This window comes from Salmo salar, chromosome 15 (assembly GCF_965601325.2).
Source record: "Salmo salar chromosome 15, fSalSal1, whole genome shotgun sequence".
NCBI lineage: Eukaryota > Metazoa > Chordata > Actinopteri > Salmoniformes > Salmonidae > Salmo > Salmo salar.
Window position 1 is genome coordinate 31,789,927 of NC_138305.1, and position 24,476 is coordinate 31,814,402.

Consider the following 24,476-nt stretch of genomic DNA (forward strand, 5'->3'; position numbering starts at 1 on the left):
TTTGCAAACTTCAGACTTGCAGCAATGTTTTTTTTGGACAGCAGTGGCTTCTTCCATGATGTCCTCCCATGAACGGCATTTTTGTTTAGTGTTTTACGTATTGTAGACTCGTCAACAGAGATGTTAGCATCTTCCAGAGATTTCTGTAAGTCTTTAGCTGACACTAGGATTCTTCTTAACCTCATTGAGCATTCTGCGCTGTGCTCTTGCAGTCATCTATGGAAGACGGCCACTCCTAGGGAGAGTAGCAACAGTGCTGAAATTTCTCCATTTACAGACAATTTGTCTTACCATGGACTGACTTTTAAAGATACTTTTGTAATCTTTTCCAGAATTTATTCAAGGCAACAATTCTTAATCTTAGGTCTTTTGAGATCTCTTTTGTTCGAGGTATGGTTCACATCAGGCAATGCTTCTTGTGAATAGCAAACTCACATTTTGTGAGTGTTTTTTATGGGGCAGGGCAGCTCTAACCAAAATCTCCAATCTTGTCTCATTTATTCGACTCCAGGTTAGTTGACTCCTGACTCCAATTAGCTTTTGGAGAAGTCATTAGCCTAGGGGTTCACATACTTTTTCCAAGCTACACTGTGAATGTTTAAATTATGTATTCAATATAGACAAGAAACATACAATAATGTGTGTGATATTAGTTAAAGCACACTGTGTTTGTCTATTTTTGTGACTTTTATGAAGTTCAGATCAAATTTTATGTGAAATCTATGCAGAAATCCACATAATTCTAAAGGGTTCACATACTTTTTCTTGCCACTGTAATACTGAACATTAATAAACAAGAACAGCTCAAGGACAGAACTACATCAATTTAAAAAAGGCACACGTAGCCTACATATCAATACATACAAACTATCTAGGTCAAATAGGGGAGAGGCATTGTGCCGTAAGGTGTTGCTTTATCTGTTTTTTGAAACCAGGTTTGTTGTTCATTTGAGCAATATGAGATGGAACTGTATGCTTTCTTGCATTTGTTCTGGATTTTGGGGACTGTGAAAAGACCCCTGGTGGCATGTCTGGTGGGGTAAGTGTGTGTCTCAGAGCTGTGTGTAAGTTCACTATGCAAACAATTTGGGATTTTCAACACATTAATGTTTCTTAGAAAAAGAAGAAGTGATGCAGTCAGTCTCTCCTCAACTCTTAGACATGCATAGTATTCATATTAGTCCTCTGATTACAATAAAGAGCAAGACGTGCCACTCTGTTCTGGGCCAGCTGCAGCATAACTAGGTCTTTCCTTGCAGCACTCGACCACACGACTGGACAATTATCAAGATAAGATAAAACTAGAGCCTGCAGGACTTGCTTTTTGGAGTGTGTTGTCAAAAAAGCAGAGCATCTCTTTATTACAGACAGACATCTCCCCATGACAGTTTTTTACCTAGAGAGCTGCTCTGCGGTACACCTCACTTTACATGTTTGACATTAGAGAAGCTTCCATTAAAGAAAACCCTCTGAGTTCTTTTAGATAGATAGATATGAATCCACAATATGGCAGATGTTGAAAAGCCATAACACATACGTTTTCGTAACGACAGGTTATGGTCAATAATATCAAAGACTGCACTGAAATCTAACAGTACAGCTCCCACAATCATGTTATTATCAATTTCTTTCAACCAATCATCAGTAGTTAGTGTCAGTGCAGTTCATGTTGAGTGCCCTTCTCTATAAGCATGCTGAAAGTCTGGTGTTAATTTGTTTACAGAGAAATAGCATTATATTTAGTCAAACACCATTTTCTCCAAAAGTTTGTTAAGAGCTAGCAGCAAGCTGATAGGTCTACTGTTAGAACCAGTAAAGACTGCTTTACCACTTTTGGGTAGCGCAATGACTTTGGCTTCCCTCCAGGCCTGAGGACAAAGACTTTCCTCTCAGATTAGGTTCAGATTAAAGATATGACAGATAGGAGTGGCTATAGAGTCAGCTACCATCCTCAGTAGCTGTCCATCTAAGTTGTCAATGCCAGGATGTTTGTCATTATTGATCGATAACAATTTTTCCACCTCTCCCACACTAACTTCACAAAATTCTAACTTGCAATGCTTTTCTTTCATTATTTATTCTTTGATGCATGTGTACGATGGCTCACTGTTCGTTGTTGGCATTTCCTGTCTAAGTTTTCCCACTTTGCCAATGAAGTAATCATTAAAATATTTGGCAACATCAAATAAGGGAGGGGGAAAGAGGGGAGGGAGAGGTGGAGAAAGGGTAGAGAGGAACGATGGAGAAGAAAGAGCAGAGAAAGACTGGATATCATAAGGTGAATGCACCAATTTGTAAGTCGCTCTGGATAAGAGCGTCTGCTAAATGACGTAAATGTAATGTAAAGACGGCAACAAAGAGTGTCAAATAAGGAACGAGAAAGAGAATGAGGAGAAAAGAGAGCAAAAACCCATCATACTCCAGCCATGTCCGGTTTAGTAGTGTATGTTAAACTATGAAGTCCTGTCCTTGATAGTACTGAAGAGTTAAATCTGTGATGTCAGTCGTTGTGACTTCAGTGATGGAAACAGAGACCTAGCCCTTCAGTGATGCTGTGTGTGCCTGTATAGGGCTACAGACAGACATAGACCTAGCCTTCAGTGATGCTGTGTGTGCCTGTATAGGGCTACAGAAAGACATAGACCTAGCCTTCAGTGATGCTGCTGTGTGCCTGTATAGGGCTACAGACAGACATAGACCTAGCCTTCAGTGATGCTGTGTGTGCCTGTATAGGGCTACAGACAGACATAGACCTAGCCTTCAGTGATGCTGCTGTGTGCCTGTATAGGGCTACAGACAGACAGAGACCTAGCCTTCAGCGATGCTGTGTGTGCCTGTGTGAGGCTACAGACATACAGAGACCTAGCCTTCAGTGATGCTGTGTGTGCCTGTGTGAGGCTACAGACATACAGAAACCTAGCCAGATGTGTGTTTACCAGTATGGTGGAGACGCGGAGGGATTTGTTAGCCAGAGAGTCTGTGATGTTGGTTGTCTTGCTCTTGTGGTTCTCCGTCATGTTCAGGCCACTGGGAGGGTCCCACGTTCCTATCTGTGGGTGACACGTTTCTCATTAGTGAATTAGTGAAGCACGATATGATACATTTTTGAACGATACTGATATCCGATATTTTCCAAGCCAAAAAACCCTGATACCGATAACCGATATTTAGAATGTTAGCTGCCTTTTTAAGCATTCTAGTACAGTTAAATAGTTAACACACACACATGGACGCAGCGGTCTAAGGCACGGCATCTCAGTGCAAGAGGTGTCACTACAGTCCCTGGTTCGAATCCAGGCTGTATCACATCTGGCCATGATTGGGAGTCCCATAGGGTGGCACAAAATTGGCCCAGCATCGTCCGGGTTTGGCTGGGGTAGGCCGTCATTGTAAATAAGAATTTGTTCTTAACTGACTTGCCTAGTTAAATAAAGGTTACACACACACACACAGACACACACACCACACTTACCAAAAAGTTATTTTGTTGGCATTTACGTATGTCTCCATTACCAGTAAAACAGTCAAAACCTATTTCTTTCACTTACTTGCTGTGCTGTTTCATTGTTCATTTGTTCAGTAGTTTCATTCTCAACCAGGATTTCTATGGAACGCCGTTTGGGTCTTTGCGTGTCAAAAAAGAAAACAATGACCAGTAGATAACACTATTTGACGTGTCAAATAAGCTTGTTGACCAATCAGGACCTAAATATGACTGCACATCACATAATAATTTAACACGTTCATACATTTTTTACTTAGTTATTACACATTGATTACACTATCACTCGTATTTCATATGTCACAACGATTCACCGACACGTATGCTATGATGCTGGTAAAGTTGTCTCGCGCACCTACAGTGCTGGTCATAGAAAATGGATGCAAACAATGTTCTTCCCCAAAAACATAGCAAGATGACATGATCTGTTTCAGTAGCTATAGTTAACTAGCTAACTATATAGCTAGGTATCATCATCTAAAATAACCCTAATTTATAAGACAGTTTTTATTTGATTAATGGTGGTCGGACCCATCTATGTGAAGCTAGCCACAATAAGGATTAGCTGCAATAGTGGACTTTGCGGTTAGCCTTCAAAATAAAAGTATGGCATAATTCTACTATTTGTATTCATTTGCATCACTGTCAATGACATACTTTTATTTTGAAGGCAAACCGCAAATTCCACTAGGGTGCCTAATTCTTATTGTGGCTAGCTTCACAAAACATAACCAAGTCCGGTCAAGCCTCACTAACCTAATGAAGCTAGCTGGCTGCTTATAACGTTAGCTTTGGGCAACAGGGTTAAGTAGCTGGCTAACTATTTATTTTCATGAACTGAAGTTCAATTTCAATAGGCGGACAACAAGTGGCAACCTAGCAAATACTTACTCACGAGGATTCCTAAATCATTGCTAAGAATAATGAAAATGACTGCAGTTTCTACTGGTCATTGGTTTTAGGCTGGTTGTATTGGTACTAGCTAGGTACCAAGCTAAAGCTAGCTACCCCAGAAGTTGTGGTCGAACAAATTATGCTTTATTACCAACACAGTATTGTAAACACATCGTTCGTGGCCGGTGTTTGCTTGTTTGCAGACTTTTTGTACAGCTTTGACAGTGCTACTGTATCTTTTTTGACACGCAAAGACCCAAACGGTGTTCCATAGTATGTATGTCGTGAAGCTAATAGCAGTGACGCTATTACTGTGTAGGGCAACATCTGAAAAATTGCGCACTTGGTAGTGTGTACCGGTGCTCGACCAGTCGGTGAAGGCCAACATCACAAACGACAGAGAACGTTTGATTGTCAAGGGCAATACATTTGACTGCTCAATCCACACAGCAGCCATTGTGGGCTAGGTTAGGAAAGCTGTGTTGCACGTGTAGCGCAACATTTTACGTGGAGTCATTACATCATGTACCTACGTTATATACTGTAGGTATGCACGTCAGCTTTGACATCGGTTTTGCCCATTGGCATTAAACTAGACATCCGATGTTGGCATTTTTAGCTAATATCGTCCGATTCCGATGTGTTCACCGATATATCATTCATCCCTAATGGTAATGTATGTACACAGCACCGTGCCATCCTAAGACAGAACACCCCTTTCCTTAAGAACAAAATGTTCATTAGAAGACAATTATTCTCAATTATGTCATTATGATGAAGAGAAACCAGGAAATTGAGTAATGTAATTATTCAAGAAACCAGGGCAAAAAGTACATTGGTAAGAAAACAGTCAAAGTATTGTATACAGTGGTGAAAATACTCTTACCAAAATGGAGGACAGTAGAACAATACATACCATTTACATTTAGCTTATTTTACTATTTTTGGGGTGAAAAGTCAAAAACACAAAAACAAAGGAAACGTTTGATATGTACTGTGTATGTATTTTGTTGTGATAATTATGTTTTTAAATAAAATACATTACAAAAACTTCAGTCTGTGTGATTGACAGGAGTGATGATCAGAGAGGCAGAGTTTTTATTTTACCACCATCATTAAGACAGGGGCAGAAGTATGAATAGATTTTCTCAGTGAAGGTGCAGCCAGTGAAAGAGTAGATTTGACACCTGGCCTCCACATCGTAAAAGGAGACCTGACCCTCCTCATAATACACAAACACCCCCACCTTCTGGGGCTTCTCTCTCAGGAGGAAGTTGACATCTCGGTCATCATTAGCTGCATATTCATTTGCGTTCCTCAGCCATATGGTCCAGTAGCCATTCTCAGGACCCAGGAAAATGTCATTCTTCCTGTTGATGGACTCTTTGGCCACTCCTAAATCCCATTTAGTCTCCTTGACTTGCACCTCATAGTATAATCTCCCAGAGAAGCCATCTTTTCCCAGGACACTGGCACCCTTTGAAAACCTCTTTGGGTTGTCAGGGAGATTCTGTTCTCTAATTCCATATCTGACTTGCTTCCTGTCCTCAGAAAGGATGAGAGAGGGGTGGGCTGTATCAGGGTCCAGAGTGACATCCACTGACCACTGCTGCATCCACTTCAGCTCAGCGTCACACAACTTCTTCACTTCACTCCTGATTGTCTCATGCAGCTGAGACACAGCTCTCCTCACTGTCTCCACACTCAGACTGTGGTGAACACTGATCTCAGACCAGTCCTTGTTAGGTGGAAGGCTGCAGAGGGATGAGGAGCTCTGGAGGAGGTGGAGGTGGTCCTCAGTGTGTGACAGCTGCTTCAGCTCACTGCGTCCCCTATGTAGATCAGTGATTTCCTGCTTCAGATCTATAATGAGCCCTTCAGCCCGCCCCTTGGTTGCTTTCTGCTTCTCCTCAACTACCTCAATGAGCTCAACCTGGCTTCTCTCAATGGAACGAACCAGAGCAGTGAAGACCTGCACGCTGTCTGCTATCTCTCTCTGTCTGCCTCTCTCTTGCTGAGATCTACTGAGTGTTTCATTTCCTGAATCTTCTGCAGTCGCTCCTGGATCATCTGCTGCACTTCTGCCTCTGTCTGCCCCAGCTGAGCCTTCTTTTTCCCATACTCTTCCTCTAGAGGGACAGTGTAGTTAGTCTTGTGGTCTGTTTTCTTGCACTGGACACAAACACACATCAGATCAGTCCTACAGAACAGGTCCAGAGGTTTGTCATGCTCCTTACACATCCTGTCTTCCAGGTTCTTTACTGGGTCAATCAGCTCATGTCTTTTCAGGGCTGGGGCTATCTGATGAGGCTGCAGGTGAGTCTCACAGTAAGAAGTCAGACAGACCAGGCATGACTTCAGAGCCTTCAGCTTCGTCCCAGTGCACACGTCACAGGCCACTCTCCCAAGCTCGGCATAGTTTTGGTCTGGGCTGTGGCTAGCTCTCAGTGGAACTGATTTCCTGAACTGAGCAGCCATCTCAGAAATGAAAGCAGTGATGCAAATCTCAGGTCTCCTGTCGAATTTCTTCCTACAGATTGGACACTGGCACAGGTCATCACTGTCCCTGTACTTTCTGATGCAGGCCATGCAGAAGTTGTGTCCACATGAAGTGGTCACTGGCTCAGTGAACACGTCCAGACAGATAGAGCACAGGAAGTTCTCTTCAGACAGGAGACTGTTGCATAACGCCATATCTAGACAGAGACCAAAAGTGAAACCATTAAGCAATTCCTTGAATCTCTCAGCTCTCGTAGTTGATAATTCATTTAAGTGTATTTGAGTGTAAATTAAAAACTAGTCCTAAAAATGTCATTAAGATACAAGTTAATCTTGATAAATGGTTTCACCATAGAGATTGGAAATCGTCCTAAATGAGTCATAAAACAGGTAAGACATGAACATGGTAGTTAGTCAGTTGTCTCCTCTCACCTGCATGTGTCTGTGATTGCTGTCTCTGTTCTTTCTGTTTGTGAAAGAGGTCTGGAGAATGTATAGTTAGTTCAGAGAGATTAGTAGGTCTAAAGAGTCTGAGAAACCTTTCCTGTGCAACCTTCTTTAGTTTCACTTCAGCAGAATGACTTTAAAATGCTCCTCCCCATCCGATACTGCTATTGGCTACAGCCTTGAATCATAGAGCTTTTCCCAAATGTACCACAAGTTTGGTTAGAGTTTTGGTTTCTTTTGTTTTCAAAGATATCTTGGTATGTTTAAAACGCACCTTAACCACATGGAAAAGTAAGCCACAGGTATTTGGAAAGAGTGAAGGAAAACCCAAAGGAATGTTGAAAAGACACACACACACACCTTTTCCAGTCCGTCCTCCTTAAGACTGATCACATCCAGGTCGAAGTCTGTCCTCAGTCCATTGGTTCTGTTGAAAAGGATGCGTCCAGTCAAGCCATCCCAATGGGCCTATAGAGAGGGGCACACACACGCACGCCCACACACACACACACACACACACACACACACACACACACACACACACACACACACACACACACACACACACACCACACACACACACACACACACACACACACACACACACACACACACACACACACACACCACCCAATTCAACTAAAAAACTAACCCAAAGTGTCCAAATTGTATCCCTCAATTACCCATAATCCTACATGCTCTTTCATTGTATTTCGATCCAAAACCAAAGCCCCACAATGTTTCCATTTCAATTAGCTAGCCGTTCCGTCTGGCTCTCTCCACACTGTCTGCATTTCACAACAACAGACAACAGAGAGGAGGCTTGTTTGACAGGTATAAGAGGTCATTACGCTGTGAAGTTGGTTGGTGGTGCTTGAAGTTTCACTTCAAAGTGATTGGAGGATAAGAGAGACAGCGTGGGGAGAGATATGAGAGATGGAGCGGAGGGAGGGAGGAGGGGAGGAGAGAGGGAGGAAGGGAGGGAGGGAGGAAGGGAAGAAAGTACAATGGTTCGTTCTGTAAATGACCTACAATAACACCGCACACACAATGAAAGCACTCTCGTCTACAAAGCGAATGGCTGACCTTAGTGACCTTAGTGACTGGCGTTCGAGAGATGTAAGGGGGCTTTGATATGGACACACGCCGAGATATGGTTATGCAGACAGGTAGAGATGTCTTCCTTATCTCTGTCTCTATTATGCGTGATAGGAACACACACACACACACACACACACACACACACACACACACACACACACACACACACACACACACACACACACACACACACACACACACACACACACACACACACACACACACACACACACATACACAGTGCCCTCTGTAATTATTGGGAGAGTAAAAATGTCTTCTTCTTTTGGCTCTGTACTCCAGAACTTTGGATTTGAAATCAAACAATGATTATGAGGTTAAAATGCAGATTCCAAAATGACACAATACATTATTTAAACACTACATTATTTACTACTTTAATACACACAAGTGAATTTGTCCCAATACCTTTGATTCTCTAAAATGTGGGGACATATATTTTTATTTGTTTTGTTATTAAAGTTGTATTTAATACAAATAAACAAACAAAACTACAATACAGAACTAAATGGATTCACAAGCAATAGTCATCACCTCCCAGTCGTAGAAACAACACAACAAATAAAATGTGTCCAGATTCTAGAATTGTTGTTTCTGCCAGTGATCCTAGAAAGCATTTGTTCATGCGATGCTACTTCCAACATTGATTCTATCCACTGTTTCAAAGTAGGAGTGGCATGACCCTTCCAAATGCTAAGGATTACTCTAGCTGCTGTAACCATACCAACAGTGATCAGTGGTGGAAAAAGTAGACAATTCTCATAATTGAGTATAAGTAAAGATAGCTTAATAGAAAATGACTCAAGTAAAAGTGAATGTCACCCAGTAAAATACTACTTGAGTAAAAGTCTAAAAGTATTTTTTCTATATATTCTTAAGTATAAAAGTAAAAGGATAAATCATTTCAAATTCCTTATATTAAGCAAACCAGACAGCACCATTTTATTTGTATTTTATTTTACAGATAGCCAGGGGCACACTCCAACACTCATACATAATTTACAAACGAAGCATTTGTGTTTAGTAAGTCTGCCAGATCAGAGGCAGTAGGGAGGACCAGGGATGTTCTCTTGATAAGTGTGTGAATTGGACCATTTTCCTGTCCTCTTAACCTTTACAGGATGGGTGTCCCTAAACCGGGACGGTTGTTGCTAACGTGCGCTAATGTGACTAGAATGGCGTTGTATACAACAGCCAACTTTCTGGGACAAGCTTCAATTCTTGTTCATCTAACTGTAGTGTCCAGAAGGCAACTAGGAAAGCTGCCGTTACCGTCAATATTACTCGCCAACGTGCAATCATTGGACAATAAACTAGACGAGGTACGATCACGAATATCCTACCAACGGGACATCAAAAACTGTAATATCCTATGTTTCACGGAATTGTGGCTGAATGACGACATGGATATTCATCTAGCGGGATACACGCTGCACCGGCAGGATAGAACAGCACACTCCGGTAAGACGAGGGGGGGCGGTCTGTGCATATTTGTAAACAACAGCTGGTGCACGGAATCTAAGGAAGTCTCTAGATTTTGCTCGCCTGAAGTAGAGTATATTGTGATAAATTGCAGGCCACACTACTTGCCTAGAGAGTTCTCAGCAATACTTTTCGTGGCTGTTTATTTACCACCACAGACAGATGCTGGCACTAAGACTGCACTCAGCCAGCTGTATAAGGAAATAAGCAAACAGGAAACTACTCACCCAGAGGCGGAGCTCCTAGTGACCGGAGACTTTAATGCAGGGAAACTTAAATCAGTTCTACCAAATCTCTATCAACATGTTAAATGTGCAACCAGAGGGAAAGACGCGTACAAAGCTCTCCCTCCCCTCCATTTTGTAAATCCGACCACATCTCTATCCTCCTGATTCCTGCTTACAAGCAAAAATTAAAGCAGGAAGCACCAGTGACTCAGTCTATAAAGAAATGGTCAGATGAAGCAGATGCTAAACTACAGGACTGTTTTGTTATCACAGACTGGAACATTTTCCGGGATTCTTCCGATGACATTGAGGAATACACCACATCAGTCACTGGCTTTATCAATAAGTGCATCAAGGACGTCGTCCCCACAGTGACTGTACGTACACACCCCAACCAGAAGCCATGGATTACAGGCAACATTCGCACTGAGCTAAAGGGTAGAGCTGCCGCTCTCAAGGTGTGGGACTCTAACCCGGAAGCTTACAAGAAATCCCGCTATGCCCTGCGACGAACCATCAAACAGGCAAAGCGTCAATACAGGGCTAAGATTGAATCATACTACACCGGCTCCAACGCTCGTCGGATGTGGCAGGGCTTGCAAACTATTACAGACTACAAAGGGAAGCACAGCCGCGAGCTGCCCAGTGACACGAGCCTACCAGACGAGCTAAATCACTTCTATGCTCGCTTCGAAGCAAGCAACACTGAGGCATGCATGAGACCATCAGCTGTTCCGGATGACTGTGTGATCACGCTCTCCATAGCCGACGTGAGTAAGACCTTTAAACAGGTCAACATTCACAAGGCTGCGGGGCCAGATGGATTACCAGGACGTGTGCTCCTGGCATGTGCTGACCAACTGGGAGGTGTCATCACTGACATTTTCAACATGTCCCTGATTGAGTCTGTAATACCAACATGCTTCAAGCAGACCCCCATAGTCCCTGTGCCCAAGAACACAAAGGCAACCTGCCTAAATGACTACAGACCCGTAGCACTCACGTCCGTAGCCATGAAGTGCTTTGAAAGGCTGGTAATGGCTCACATAAACACCATTATCCCAGAAACCCTAGACCCACTCCAATTTGCATACCGCCCAAACAGATCCACAGATGATGCAATCTCTATTGCACTCCACACTGCCCTTTCCCACATGGACAAAAGGAACACCTATGTGAGAATGCTATTCATTGACTACAGCTCAGCGTTCAACACCATAGTACCCTCAAAGCTCATCACTAAGCTAAGGAACCTGGGACTAAACACCTCCCTCTGCAACTGGATCTGCACTTCCTGACGGGCCGCCCCCAGGTGGTGAATGTCGGTAGCAACACATCTGCCATGCTGATCCTCAACACTGGAGATCCCCAGGGGTGCATGCTCAGTCCCCTCCTGTACTCCCTGTTCACCCACGACTGCATGGCCAGGCACGACTCCAACACCATCATTAAGTTTGCTGACGACACAACAGTGGTAGGCCTGATCACCGACAACGACGAGACAGCCTCTAGGGAGGAGGTCAGAGACCTGGCCGGGTGGTGCCAGAATAACAACCTATCCCTCAACATAACCAAGACTAAGGAGATGATTGTGGCCAACAGGAAAAGGAGCACCGAGCACGTCCCCATTCTCATCGACGGGGCTGTAGTGGAGCAGGTTGAGAGCTTCAAATTCCTTGGTGTCCACATCAACAACAAATTAGAATGGTCCAAACACACCAAGACAGTCATGAAGAGGGCACGACAAAGCCTATTCCCCCTCAGGAAACTAAAAAGATTTGGCATGGGTCCTGAGATCCTCAAAAGGTTCTACAGCTGCAACATCGAGAGCATCCTGACCGGTTGCATCACTGCCTGGTACGGCAATTGCTCAGCCTCCGACCGCAAGGCACTTCAGAGGGTAGTGTGTACGGCCCAGTACATCACTGGGGCAAAGCTGCCTGCCATCCAGGACCTCTACACCAGGCGGTGTCAGAGGAAGGCTCTGAAAATTGTCAAAGACCCCAGCCACCCCAGTCATAGACTGTTCTCTCTACTACCGCATGGCAAGCGGTACCGGAGTGCCAAGTCTAGGACAAAAAGGCTTCTCAACAGTTTTTACCCCCAAGCCATAAGACTCCTGAACAGGTAACCAAATGGTTACCAGGACTATTTGCATTGTGTGCCCTCGCTACTCTCTGTTTATCTTATATGCATAGTCACTTTAACTATACATTCATGTACATATTACCTCAATTGTCCCGACCAACCAGTGCTCCCGCACATTGGCTAACCGGGCTATCTGCATTGTGTCTCACCACCCGCCAACCCCTCTTTTTACGCTACTGCTACTCTCTGCTCATCATATATGCATAGTCACTTTAACCATACCCACATGTACATACTACCTCAATAAGCCTGACTAACCGGTGTCTGTATATAGCCTTGCTACTCTTATTTTCAAATGTATTTTTACTGTTGTTTTATTTCTTTACTTACCTACACACACACACACACACATACCTTTTTTTCCCGCACTATTGGTTAGAGCCTGTAAGTAAGCATTTCACTGTAAGGTCTACACCTGTTGTATTCGGCGCACATGACAAATAAACTTTGATTTGGTTTGATTTGAATTAACAGTAGCTATTATAGTGAAAAAATACCATGCTATTGTTTGAGGAGAGTGCACAACAACAAAAAACTTTTATCACAGCAACTGGTTTGATACATTCACCTCTGAAGGTAAATAATGTACTTACATTCAGTAATCTTGCTCTGATTTTTCATCCTGAGGGTCCCAGAGATAAAATGTAGCATAGTTTTGTTTGATAAAATCAATTTTTATGTTCAAACGAAGGAATTGGGGTCTACAGTTTGACCCCACTACTGTCTCTGGCTTCACACCCACCCCGCCCGCCCATCTAGATGTGTGAAAGTTAGTGTATATTCTAGTGATTCATCATGTATGACATTCCTGGGAGTGTGTAAACTTACATTTTCTTATTACCATAACATTTTTGTATGTTCTCTGTAGTTATGTACTTGAAAATGTATAAATTGACCAATTCGACACATTTGGGCAAACTCCTGGCAGACTTGATACAAAATATTGTGCAGTAATGTAATTCTTCACTGGATCAGTCTGAAACGTTGCACACACACTGCTGCCATCTGGTGGTCAAAATCTAAATTTCACCTAGACTCCTATCTGAAAGTATGGCCTTCTCTTGTATTTCAAAGATGATGGAACAAAAAATAAAATAAAAATGCATGTTCATTTGTTTGTATTATCTTTTTCCAGATCTAATGTGTTATATTCTCCTACATTAATTTCACATTTCCACAAACGTAAAAGTGTTTCCTTTCAAATGGTACCAAGAAAATGCATATTCTTGCTTCAGGTCCTGAGCTACAGGCAGTTAGATTTGGGTATGTCATTTTAGGCTTAAATGTATAATAAGGGTACGATACTTTTTAAATGTAATGAGTACTTTTGGGTGTCAGGGAAAATGTATAGAGTAAAAAGTACATTATTTTCTTTAGGAATGTAGTGAAGTAAAAGTAAAAGTTGTCAAAAATATAAATAGTAAAGTAAAGTACCATACAGATACCGCCAAAAACTACTTAGGTAGTACTTTTTTACTTAAGTACTTTACACCACTGACAGTGATCAGTGCAAAATCCAAATTTGTTACATTAGTTAACTCTGTTCTAATGCCCAGCCGGCATATTCTCGGTGAAACTAGAATTGTTAACCCCAACCATTCCTCCAGAGAATTCCAAACATCCTTTCAGAAAGGTAGCAATAATGCACATTCTCATACTGCGTGTTAAAATGTCCCAGTGTCTTTTTGGCATTTCCAACACAGAGAATTGTTGGTCAGACCCATCTTATGAAGCCTTGTTGGGGTCCAATAAAACCTATGTAGTATCTTATATTGAGTAAGTTTCCCCCTGGCTTCCCTTATGTTCCTCCCTGAGCTGGACAAGATCTTCAACCAGGTATCATCCTCAATTTCACACTTAAGGTCAGTTTGCCATATTGTTCTGAGGTTTTTACAGTCTTTACTCTGCAGATGACTAAATATTGAGTAAAGAAATTCTGCTTTATGTTTGGGTAATTCCAAATACGGTTTCCTGGATTTTGTTGATAGCCGGTTAATAAACATTCATACTCATATTTCCAGAAATGTCTCTTGTCTCCCACATCATATTGTTGTACCAAATCTGAGTATGACATTTAAACCTATTCATTGTACAGATCACCTATAGTATGAATTCCTTTCATTAGCAATTATTTCCAGTACACAAACTTCCCTCCTATCTGTAGCCTAGGATTGTGCCACAGTGATGAGTATCCTTTAAGATGTGAAATTCCACATATCTTGTGTAATGTTCTCCACGCCTCTTTTGAGTGTAACAAAATTGGGTTAGGAGTTTCAACAGACTTCTCCCCTGTAAAGTGCTGATATTTCTAAACGGTTCCCCCGATATGGATGAAAATCCCCTCAAGTTAAAGCTGATATTTGGGACTTTAACCTCATAGTTGTTGTTTGATTTCAAATCTAAACTGTTGAAGTATAGAGCCAAAAGAAGAAAAATAGCTTCACTGTCCCAATAATTAGGGAGGGCACTGGATGGTAACACACGCACCTGCATCTACACTCACAGATATGTCGTCACACACAAAAAGGTAAACACAGCCACAGATTCACACGGTGCATATATAACCGTGAGCGGGTGTGGGGGTGTGTTCAGCAGAACTGGCGGGGGGGGGGGGGTCTGCTCCATTCAAACTCCATCAACCCAGGGGGTCATTAGAAAAGGCCCAGTGTGCCACCTGAATGGAACTGACCCCTGGTTTCCTGTCCAAGAGTTCAGGGTCAAACAGGGATGTTGCTGGTAGCTGGGTGGTCCAGTCGGTTTGTGCTTTAGCCAACTCCTCTCAGTGTTCATTCATTGTCATGCCAAACATGTACAGTATGTGTTGACAATGCTACAGCGCAATAGAATGAATAATATGTGTACACAGCGCTTTACAGGTAAAGCTGTCTCAAAGGGCATGGATTCAAATGAATAGAAGAGACTAGGAGGCATATATGAAAGATACTCTGTATATTTTACGTTGTATATGCTACTACAGCACACAGTATGGCTTGATTGCATGAAGTCATAGTCACTCAATTCATCATATACTGTATGTCAATGAAACTTTAACATTTTGCACTACGGTACCTCTTTGATGAGGCTGATGAAGCGCGCACCGAAGCGCCAGGGTTTGTGGCGGTTGCACTGCAGCGAGCTGACGGTGATCTGCTGCGACTGTTGCACCGCCACAGCCACAACGTGCACCGCGTCGAACATCAGCGCTGCGTCCGTCTGCACAGAGGTAGTTGTGATGTCAGAGCATTATTACATCATGACACAAAAGGTCTCTCTTGCAAAAGAGATTTGATTAAATCTCCATGAGACAACCTGTGTAAAAGGTTACATCAAAATAAAGAGCATTGTTATGTCAGAGCATGATTACATCATATGAGGCATTATGACATCAAATCATTATTAAGAGCTGTGCAGACACAGAGCTATGGGCTGTGGATGCTCACTGAGTACCCACTTGTCCCTCTAGTCAAAGTGGCTAGTGCCTTCATACAGAAGGGCGACAGTCGACGGTGACCATAGCAACTAAATAAACAAATATTATCGATGTGCGAAAAGTGAATCGCTATAACATCATAAGCATGCATAAAAAAAGTATTTACATGCAACACAAATCATAAACCCCAAAATAGATTACAAAACAATGATTTGCTAGAGTGGAAAGTTAGCTGGTCCTGCTCAACAAAGATGGCACCGCTTCAGAAAAGAGAGCAGTATCCTATTTTCTCCGCCTCGGCTGAGCAGCTTCCAAGGGCCCGAGCACCTCCAATCGCTCCTTCTGGATAGAATTTGGTTCATTGAAAATTAATGGGCCACCACGCCTGTCGCTTTTGTCTGCAAGTGCCTGTAGGCCTACTTCATCGAGGCCATTAGGATGTCCGAATACTTATACTTCATAAAAGCCAATAATTGATGGGTTCCCTTGGTATTGTGATGTAGCTGGAACATTATGACAACTTGAAGCATCCCTCAAGAAACATAATGACACACTTATTCCATCAGCAAATGATTCCATTACATTCACTGAATCATACATCTATTTAAGTGAGAGGGACATGAGCGAATGACATCGTCAAATACACTGCATCATAATGAAAGTACTGTATTCTTGTGCTTCCAGCCACATGTCTATGTGGGCAACCTGGATAATTTAAATAAATTGTAGGACTGCATGGGCTATGTACTGTATACAGTTCACTACAATTCAGCTCTTAGCTGCAAATGTGTAACATGAGTAAACAAGAAGAAAAAAAAAGAACGGCTGAATCATCCACTTCCCTCTGCATATCTTTTGGAGGACTATCTCTCAGTATAAGAGAGAGACTAGAGAATGAAGAATATCCAGCCAACGACAGCCTTTAGAATAGCCCAGTCGGTGTCGCATCCAATGAGAGAGGCTCTCTTTGGCCGGTCAGCCTGTAACCGTGGAGACTAATGGCTCCTGATAGCTGTGCCCACTCCCTGGAGAGCGAGGGCAGAGCGGGCGCTGCTGCAGATGGCACATGGGCTACAGTGTCAGTCAGCTCCACTCCAAAACGACACACTAAGTACATGCAATGTGGGCACGCTATCATGTTCCCTCTCTGAGTAATACTTTGTCCGTTTATCCTCCTAGATGGGGAGATACACTACAGAGGTAAATGATGTGCTATTGTAAATATGATCTTGTCTGATTGTGGGACCAAATCAGGATGGTTGTGTCTGATTTCATCTTGATATTTAAAGTGACAACATGACACTCCAAAATTATAGTTTCTCAATCCAGCTGTACGCCTCAATCTAAAATGAATGGAAGAGAGAAGCACCATGTGATTTCCAGATTTGTGGTGCGTATCTTTTTAGGGCTGAAGTAGATGTTGTAACCAACAACCCACTGGGCAAAACTGATTGAATTTCTATGTCATTTCAACAACAAAAATGATATGCAATGACGTTGAATCGATGTGGAAAACTGATTGGATTTTCAAAAAGTCATCAACGTAAGGGAATATCTTATTTTTTTTCACCGAACTTTTAACTTAAATCCAATGACATGGTTAAAATGTTTGTTGATTTTACGTTGATTTGACATTAGCTGACAACTCAACCAAAACTAAATCAAAACTAGATGTTGAAATTACATCTGTGCCCAGTCGGAAGGTGTTATGGTTACTTGTTGTCATGACGTTGCCCTCTTTGAGTACAGGGAGGACAGTTGACCCCCTCCCCCTTGCACCATCCCCCAACCTACCTCCCCCCACCCAGGCCCTGTGTGAAGGGGTTGTAAAATTCTTGGAGGAGAATCTCCTACCACATGGCCCAGTTGAGACACAGAGGGGTTTCATAGAGAGACACAGGAAATTCTTCCAACTCACAGAATTGGGGAACTGAACAACATTTATGTTCTGGAGAAGGTATGGAAGATTGGTGAAGAATCCAGCTACGAACTGGTCCGCTTGGTACAATTTTGTGATACTCAGAAGAGACAATATAGCCATATTACCATAAAACTGTTTATATAATAGCCTCGGCTATGGGACTTGCATCCAAATGGTTGTATAGAATGTATTAATAAGGATAAAGCTATTTTGTAATACATTGAGATGCTGTGTACTGATGTTAATGTGATAGAATGTATTTATGTTCAAAGATTAAATCAGTCATCGGCACGCCCCCAGGGACACAGACAGGACCAGGCGTCATGTGACAAGCCTGTTCTATGTTCACTATAAAACCCCACCCTGATTTACTTTCTTGAGACCAGGCCTCCACTCCATTACGAGTTGGCCAATAGGTTTGACCATCCAATTCCTCTACTGAAAGTTAACTATACCACGTGGTTAACTTTTAGACTATCGATACCGACAGAATAAGAACAAGTCTTTGATATTAATTAATAGTCTGCAGCTAGAAATTATATCATTGAACGCGAAGACCGACGAAACATCCATTTTATGACGACATTAATGAATGTCGCTTTGAAAGATCCATTCTAACCGAGAGAGAGAGAGAGAACTCTCCAACAGAACGACTCTCCAACAAGGATCCCGACGACACACTGAGCGTAAATATATATTGATTGCAATTGTTCCCGAATGAGTGAGCGTTTATGTGCAAAGGATTAGCATATCAATTGTTAATATTAATGAACTCTGTGTGCCTCCTCAGCTGACCTTTTATGACCCATTGTTTAACAAGACACCAGCCATGCCTGTTTAGCCCACTAGGGCACATTGCTCTACCAATTCTTTGTGACGATAATTACTGTTTGTATGCTTTCTGTGAATTACTTAGTTTAGTAAATAAATGATTTTAAGACAATTGATGTATGGATGACTCTTAGTAAAGGCTGGGTTCGTGCAGATACAACAATTTACGACGTTTGGAATGAGACTGGACGCGAGGTAAAATACACCATTTAAACCAGAAGATAATCGGCCTATACTATAATATAATATATGTTATAATATAGGAAAGTTATATTAGGAAAATTATAACTTTGTAATCTGAATATTTTCCTTGGTGCCCCGATCTCCTCGTTAATTACAATTAAACGATTAATCAGTTTAATCGCGTGATAATAATTACAGGGAGTTAATTGAAAAACATGTCTTCAGTTTAATGGTGACCCAAAGACACGACATTGTTATGAATATATGTTGTGAGTTCCAACCCAGGCACTCCATAGCCACACCCATATTCACTTCCTGGTTTGAGTGGAAGGAAGCCATCTTGTCTACAGGTTGTAGTCAGACAGTTTTGTTTATACAGTGTAAACTCTAATGTGCTGTCATTACTCAAAACTTCTGAGGAAACCCATTGCACTTACTATATCTGAGTACAGTTACTTCTTAAAGTGATTTTGTAGTCATTAATCAAACCGATAGAGTCACTGTGATCTTGCAGGGCAGGGGTGTCAAACTCATTCCATGGAGGGCCTAGTGTCTGCAGGTTTTTGTTATTTCCTTTCAATTAAGACCTAGACAACCAGGTGAGCGGAGTTCCTTACTAATTAGTGACCTTAATTCATCAATCCAGTATGGAGGGCGGAGCGAAAACCAACAGACACTCTGCCCTCTGTGAAATTAGTTTGACACCTGTGCTGTAGGGGGTCCAGATTTGAGTTGTATCAGCGTAAACATTTTGAGTCACGCACCCACTAAGCCATGCCTCCAATATAATTTCCAAGTGTGCCTTTCTGAGTGACTTGTAGAGTTACCACCCATGACTGTATTTGTTTTCAGTCCTGTGGCCTTCACTAAGAGGTCCTAGGCGAATGTTATCATTATAGTTACACTCTTTATGACAATACATTAAAGATCTCATAAGGCCTTATTTTGAGGCCTAGCTTTAACCGAATACAGTGGCCATGAAACTCATGGTTTACAGGCCACATCAGGATTGCAAGTTGGGTTACAAACTTCTTTCCAATAGGGATTTCTAGAAAATCAGGGAAATTTACCAGAATTTTGCAACCCTACCTGCAAGTTACATTATGCTGGCTTCCAAAATGATGTGTAATAACTATTGGAATCCAGCCAGAGTTAAGATATTCAACAGTTGTAATTTCTCTTCACCCGCAACCTGCATTCATAATGACTGCCAGGGTTACAAACAGTGTGAGGAGACTACCTATGCCAATTAAACAGAAACGACCATTTCAGTTACGGGTGCATAAAACTAATTAAACTATTGGATTAGTTACGTTTGAAATTGATTTTATTTATCTTTGTGTAGCATAAGATAAATCAATCAATCACTCAATGTACATGCAAAAACACAGATATTCAAAACAATTCCAAAAATCTACCTGCAGTAGAGCACAATGCATTGACTTGGGGTTTACAGTGCAGTTTAAAAAGCCTTGGGGTTTACTGTATAGTTTAAAAAAGCTTGGGGTTTACAGTGTATTTAAAAAAAAGCCTTGGTGTCAACGGTGTAGTTTATAAAAACCTTGGGATTTACAGTGTAGTTTTAAAATCCTTGAAGTTTACAGTATAGTTTAAAAAAGCGTTTACAGTATAGTTTAAAAAAGTGTTTACAGTATAGTTTAAAAAAGTGTTTACAGTATAGTTTAAAAAAGCGTTTACAGTATAGTTTAAAAAAGCGTTTACAGTATAGTTTAAAAAAGGCCTACTTATATGTTTGGGGGAGTTTCTCTGTGGACTTTTCATTCCTTTGGATTATTATGAAGACTATCAAGTGAAGAGGACAAATCAATACTTGTTTCATTTCTCACAGCTGGATTATTTGGATGTTTGCTTATTTGTGATTTCTTGGTGGTTTTGGAAGGAACTGAATTGAACAGTTACTTTCATTGGAAGACAGACATTGTTTCTGAACTAAAACAAATATGTGATTTATCATTTTCATTTGTGATTCAGAGACTGAGCGTATTGATTTCAGGGAATTCTGGTTTGATTCTGAATGCTAGCTGAATAATTTCTGAATACAGATCATTCTTTACATGACATCTATGCTCTCCCTTGTTTTTTGAAAAGTGCTGTTGGGTTTAGTGCTAACTAACCTTTATCGTGTCTATTTTCATTTTATACATGATAAACCATAACCCTACCCTTACCCTAACCCCCCTAACCTTAACTATATCCCTTACCTGAACCTAGCCCTAACCCTTACCTTAACCCTTACCTTAACCATTTTAAATTTCAAATTCAATGGGGTGGCGTCAGAGTTGGGACGTCCCAAGGATCCCGTTTAGATATTTCCCTCCTGCCTCTGCCATATCATATGAACTATTGAAATCATCCACTTCCAAACTCCAATTTAACTGAAGCTATTGAGGGCGTAGCTCCTTGGAGCTGTCAGTGTAAATGGATCTGTCAGAGGAGGGTCAGGCAGAAGGCTGGGGTGAACAGCAGGGAGTCGTCTCAGCCTCGGCACAACACTGCTACTCTCCTTTTCTAGTTTATCTCTATGGGCACAAAGAATCCCATGTGTTATCTGACAGACAGTTCGAGAAGAGAGGAGAGAGGCGGAGGGAGAGAGATAGGGGGAAGGAGGGAGCAATTGCAATAGAGGGGGAGGGAAGGAGGGAGAGACAGAGAGCGAGAAAGACAGAAGGGCAGAGATATGAGGAGAGAGAAAAGGGAGGAAAAGAGATGGAAAGGATGGGGTAAAAAGAGAGAGCAAGAGAGTCAGCATTCAGCCCCCTGCCAGTCTTCCACTGTCAGCGTTGCTTTGGAGTTTGAGCCCTCTGGTGTCAAAGTCCAGATCAGATAATCTGATATTCATCTGTCCATCTCTCCTCTGTAGCATCCCTGTTGATTCTTTTATCCCCAGAGCTTTGAGAGAGGTCAGTGTTATCTACACAGCCTGTCAATATGTATGTCCCTTTGTGTTTGTTTGCTTGTTTGCTGGTGTGTGTGGGGAGAGGGGGGGACTGTGTGTATGAGTGGTCACAATCACATTGCTGGAAAACTCTACGGCAGTGGCTATGTATTTTTGCAGCTTGCCTAATTTTTTTTAACCTTTATTTAACTAGGCAAGTCAGTTAAGAAGAAATTCTTATTTACAATGACGGCCTAGGAACAGTGGGTTAACTGTCTTGTTCAGGGGCAGTTAACAACAGATTTTTACTTTGTCAGCTCGGGGATTTGATCTTGCAACCTTTCGGTAACAAGTCCAACGCTCTAACCACTAGGCTACCTGCCACCCCGCCCCACTCCGTATAGTATGTAAATGTGCATTTTTATGGGCTAGTGCTGTTGCAACTGCAACAATGTGTTTGTGTATACCATGTTAAAGGCTTTACCATGTCAAAGGCTTTTTAACTCCATCCATATGACTCAGTTCACTGATAACAGACAGTGTATTCTAGAAATGACCGTATTGCTTTTGAATCAACACTTTTATTAGAGAGCAATGAACTAAAGTGATACCAGCTGATAGACTAACCTGAAAGTGACAATCCCGGGACACCCACTGCCTTTTAAATGACCTGTTGTTACAGAACCCTCTGTTCGTATCGTTTCATCCATATCAAAGCTCTTTTGTAAATTGTGGATGTGGAGTGGCGTCTCTCGCTATTGAAACTGGTCGATACACAAACACTCCCCTAGATAAACGTGTCTGTACTTTTTGTAACAATGGTTCCATTGAAACTGAAACTCATGCCTTCCTTTAGTGTAGGTTAAACAACAAAATTAAAGGATGATATTTTTTTGTCAGTTGTCCAGACAAAATACACATTTTTACGGTCTTGAAAATGAAAATAATAAATGATGTGTAATTGGTTTAGGTAACAATAATGTAAATGCCTGCGCCAAAACCTGTTTTTAGTGTCTCAAAATTCCATTTGAATAGTCCACAATGTGGTTTAAATAAAAATGTTGTATTTTGTATTATTGTATCATTGTGGAGTGTCACTTAAATACATTTTCCTAACTCTAACTCTAGCTGTCTTCAAGCACCCATCACTCGCTTTGTCCCAGTCTTATTCCCTATGATCAGAACCAACATACAAGACATGAAGAATACCTTCCTAATATTGAGCTGCAGGATGACATGGAGTCCCAGAATGAAACGGGAGCAACTGGGAGCTAAAGATACAGCTAAGCGGCTAGCTAACTTTTAGTTGACTACTCAACTCTGATCTATCTTTGGTTTTGGACAGGAACTTATCCTACTACCGGGTCGGAAAATGAAGTATGCTTTCCCTCATTGTTGGAACTAAGGATTAACATTAGCTGGCTAGCTGGAGCTGGGGGCTAGTTCAAACTGTTGACTTTATTTTGGATGCTTGATTTTATTTTATTATTATTATTAAGTACCAGATTTAATAAAATATGGTAATGTCTTCACTCTTTGAACCCCTGGATTTGCAGCAATCATTGGACTACCTAACGTTTTATTGATATTTAAGGTATGTTGAAGTTGGAACGTGATTAGTAGGGGTTGGTGTTGCTAGCTTTTTGGGTGATTAACATGAACCACTTCTTTGTGTCCCTATTTCCCTAAACCACTGTAGCCAGGTTTTATTTTCAAGTTTGGCTGCACAGCTTCACAAGTGTTGGTTATATCGCCTTCAATTTTTTTCTGCTTTTTAGTTATTTTGTTTGGATAACCTGATTGGAATAGGTTTTATTTAGGAGGGATAGGCCCAAGTTCTGGAGACCTACATAGCTACGTTGTGTGGATGTCACGCTTCTCAGAAACAGAGGGGGGGGGGGGGGGGGGGGGGGGTCTGTCCCCACCCACAGTCTGAAATTGCATTTATGTCCACCCCAGTTTTATCATTGGAATGTGATATAAAACGAGGCAACTGTGTGCATTAGGACCATGCGGACGCCTCCAAGCGGTCGTGTAGGCTGTTTGGAGTGTTTATCCGACTGAAAAAAATAAAGACACATTTTTATAAATGATGTCCCACTTCTAAAACCAAAGTTGCTCTCTGACTCTAAGTATGTGTGTCGCGCCAATACAAATATTGCCTGTGACTCTTTCAGAGCATAATACCCTGGTTACCCAAGTGGATGTGAGCTTTAAGGTGACTAAAACAAAACTTTGGCATTTTAATATGACCCTTCTTCAAAACAAATTGTATGTGGCCCAATTTCAAGCTAAAGTAGTGGAATTCTTAGCAGAAAACAAGGACTCTGTAGAGGACCCAAGGTTTACTTGGATGGGTACTAAAGGTTTTATCAGAGACTTCACATCATATATTTTGCATCTCAGCTCAATAAAGCCAGGAATCACAGAATCAAGTTATCTGAGAAACATTTTTAATGACTTGAACAGAATCTGAAAAGGAATTACTCTAATAATGTCAGCAATGATTTGAGGGTGGTTAAACTGAAACTGAATGATTTATTAAGGATGAGAGCTGAGTTCATCATGCATAGAGTGAGGCAGAACTATTATTTTTAATGGGAGCAAACCAAGCAGGCTTCTAGTCTTAAAATTTAAAAAGTGAATCTTGTACTTCTGTAGAATCTATTCAATCCCCATCTAAAGGCTTACTTTCTGATCCACAGGAAATGAATGCAACATTTCAGTCTTTTTACCAGGAGTTATATACATCTTCTATCCAGTTTGAACCAGACAAATGCAGTTTTTAGATAATCTTGATTTGCCCGTATTGGAGGAGAAGCAATCTGCGGATCTGGGCCGACCAATCTCATTAGAGGAACTGGAGTCAGCAATGAAAGGTGCTAAAAAGGGTAAAT

At 41.6% G+C, this 24,476-nt stretch overlaps 1 protein-coding gene and 1 pseudogene across 1 annotated transcript in view; both read right to left on the reverse strand.

Annotated features, from left to right (window-relative positions):
* The window catches only part of LOC106571163 (glutamate receptor ionotropic, kainate 2), a 170,331-nt gene that overhangs the window by 49,900 nt on the left and 95,955 nt on the right, over positions 1 to 24,476 (reverse strand). The window contains exons 8-10 of the mRNA XM_045695592.2: positions 15,388 to 15,531; positions 7,703 to 7,810; positions 2,937 to 3,050 (exon numbers count right to left, since the gene is read on the reverse strand). Coding sequence (XP_045551548.1) covers positions 2,937 to 3,050; positions 7,703 to 7,810; positions 15,388 to 15,531 — 366 coding nt within the window. The remainder of the gene's footprint in view (positions 1 to 2,936; positions 3,051 to 7,702; positions 7,811 to 15,387; positions 15,532 to 24,476) is intronic.
* Positions 5,190 to 7,090, reverse strand: LOC145860866 (E3 ubiquitin-protein ligase TRIM39-like; annotated as a pseudogene).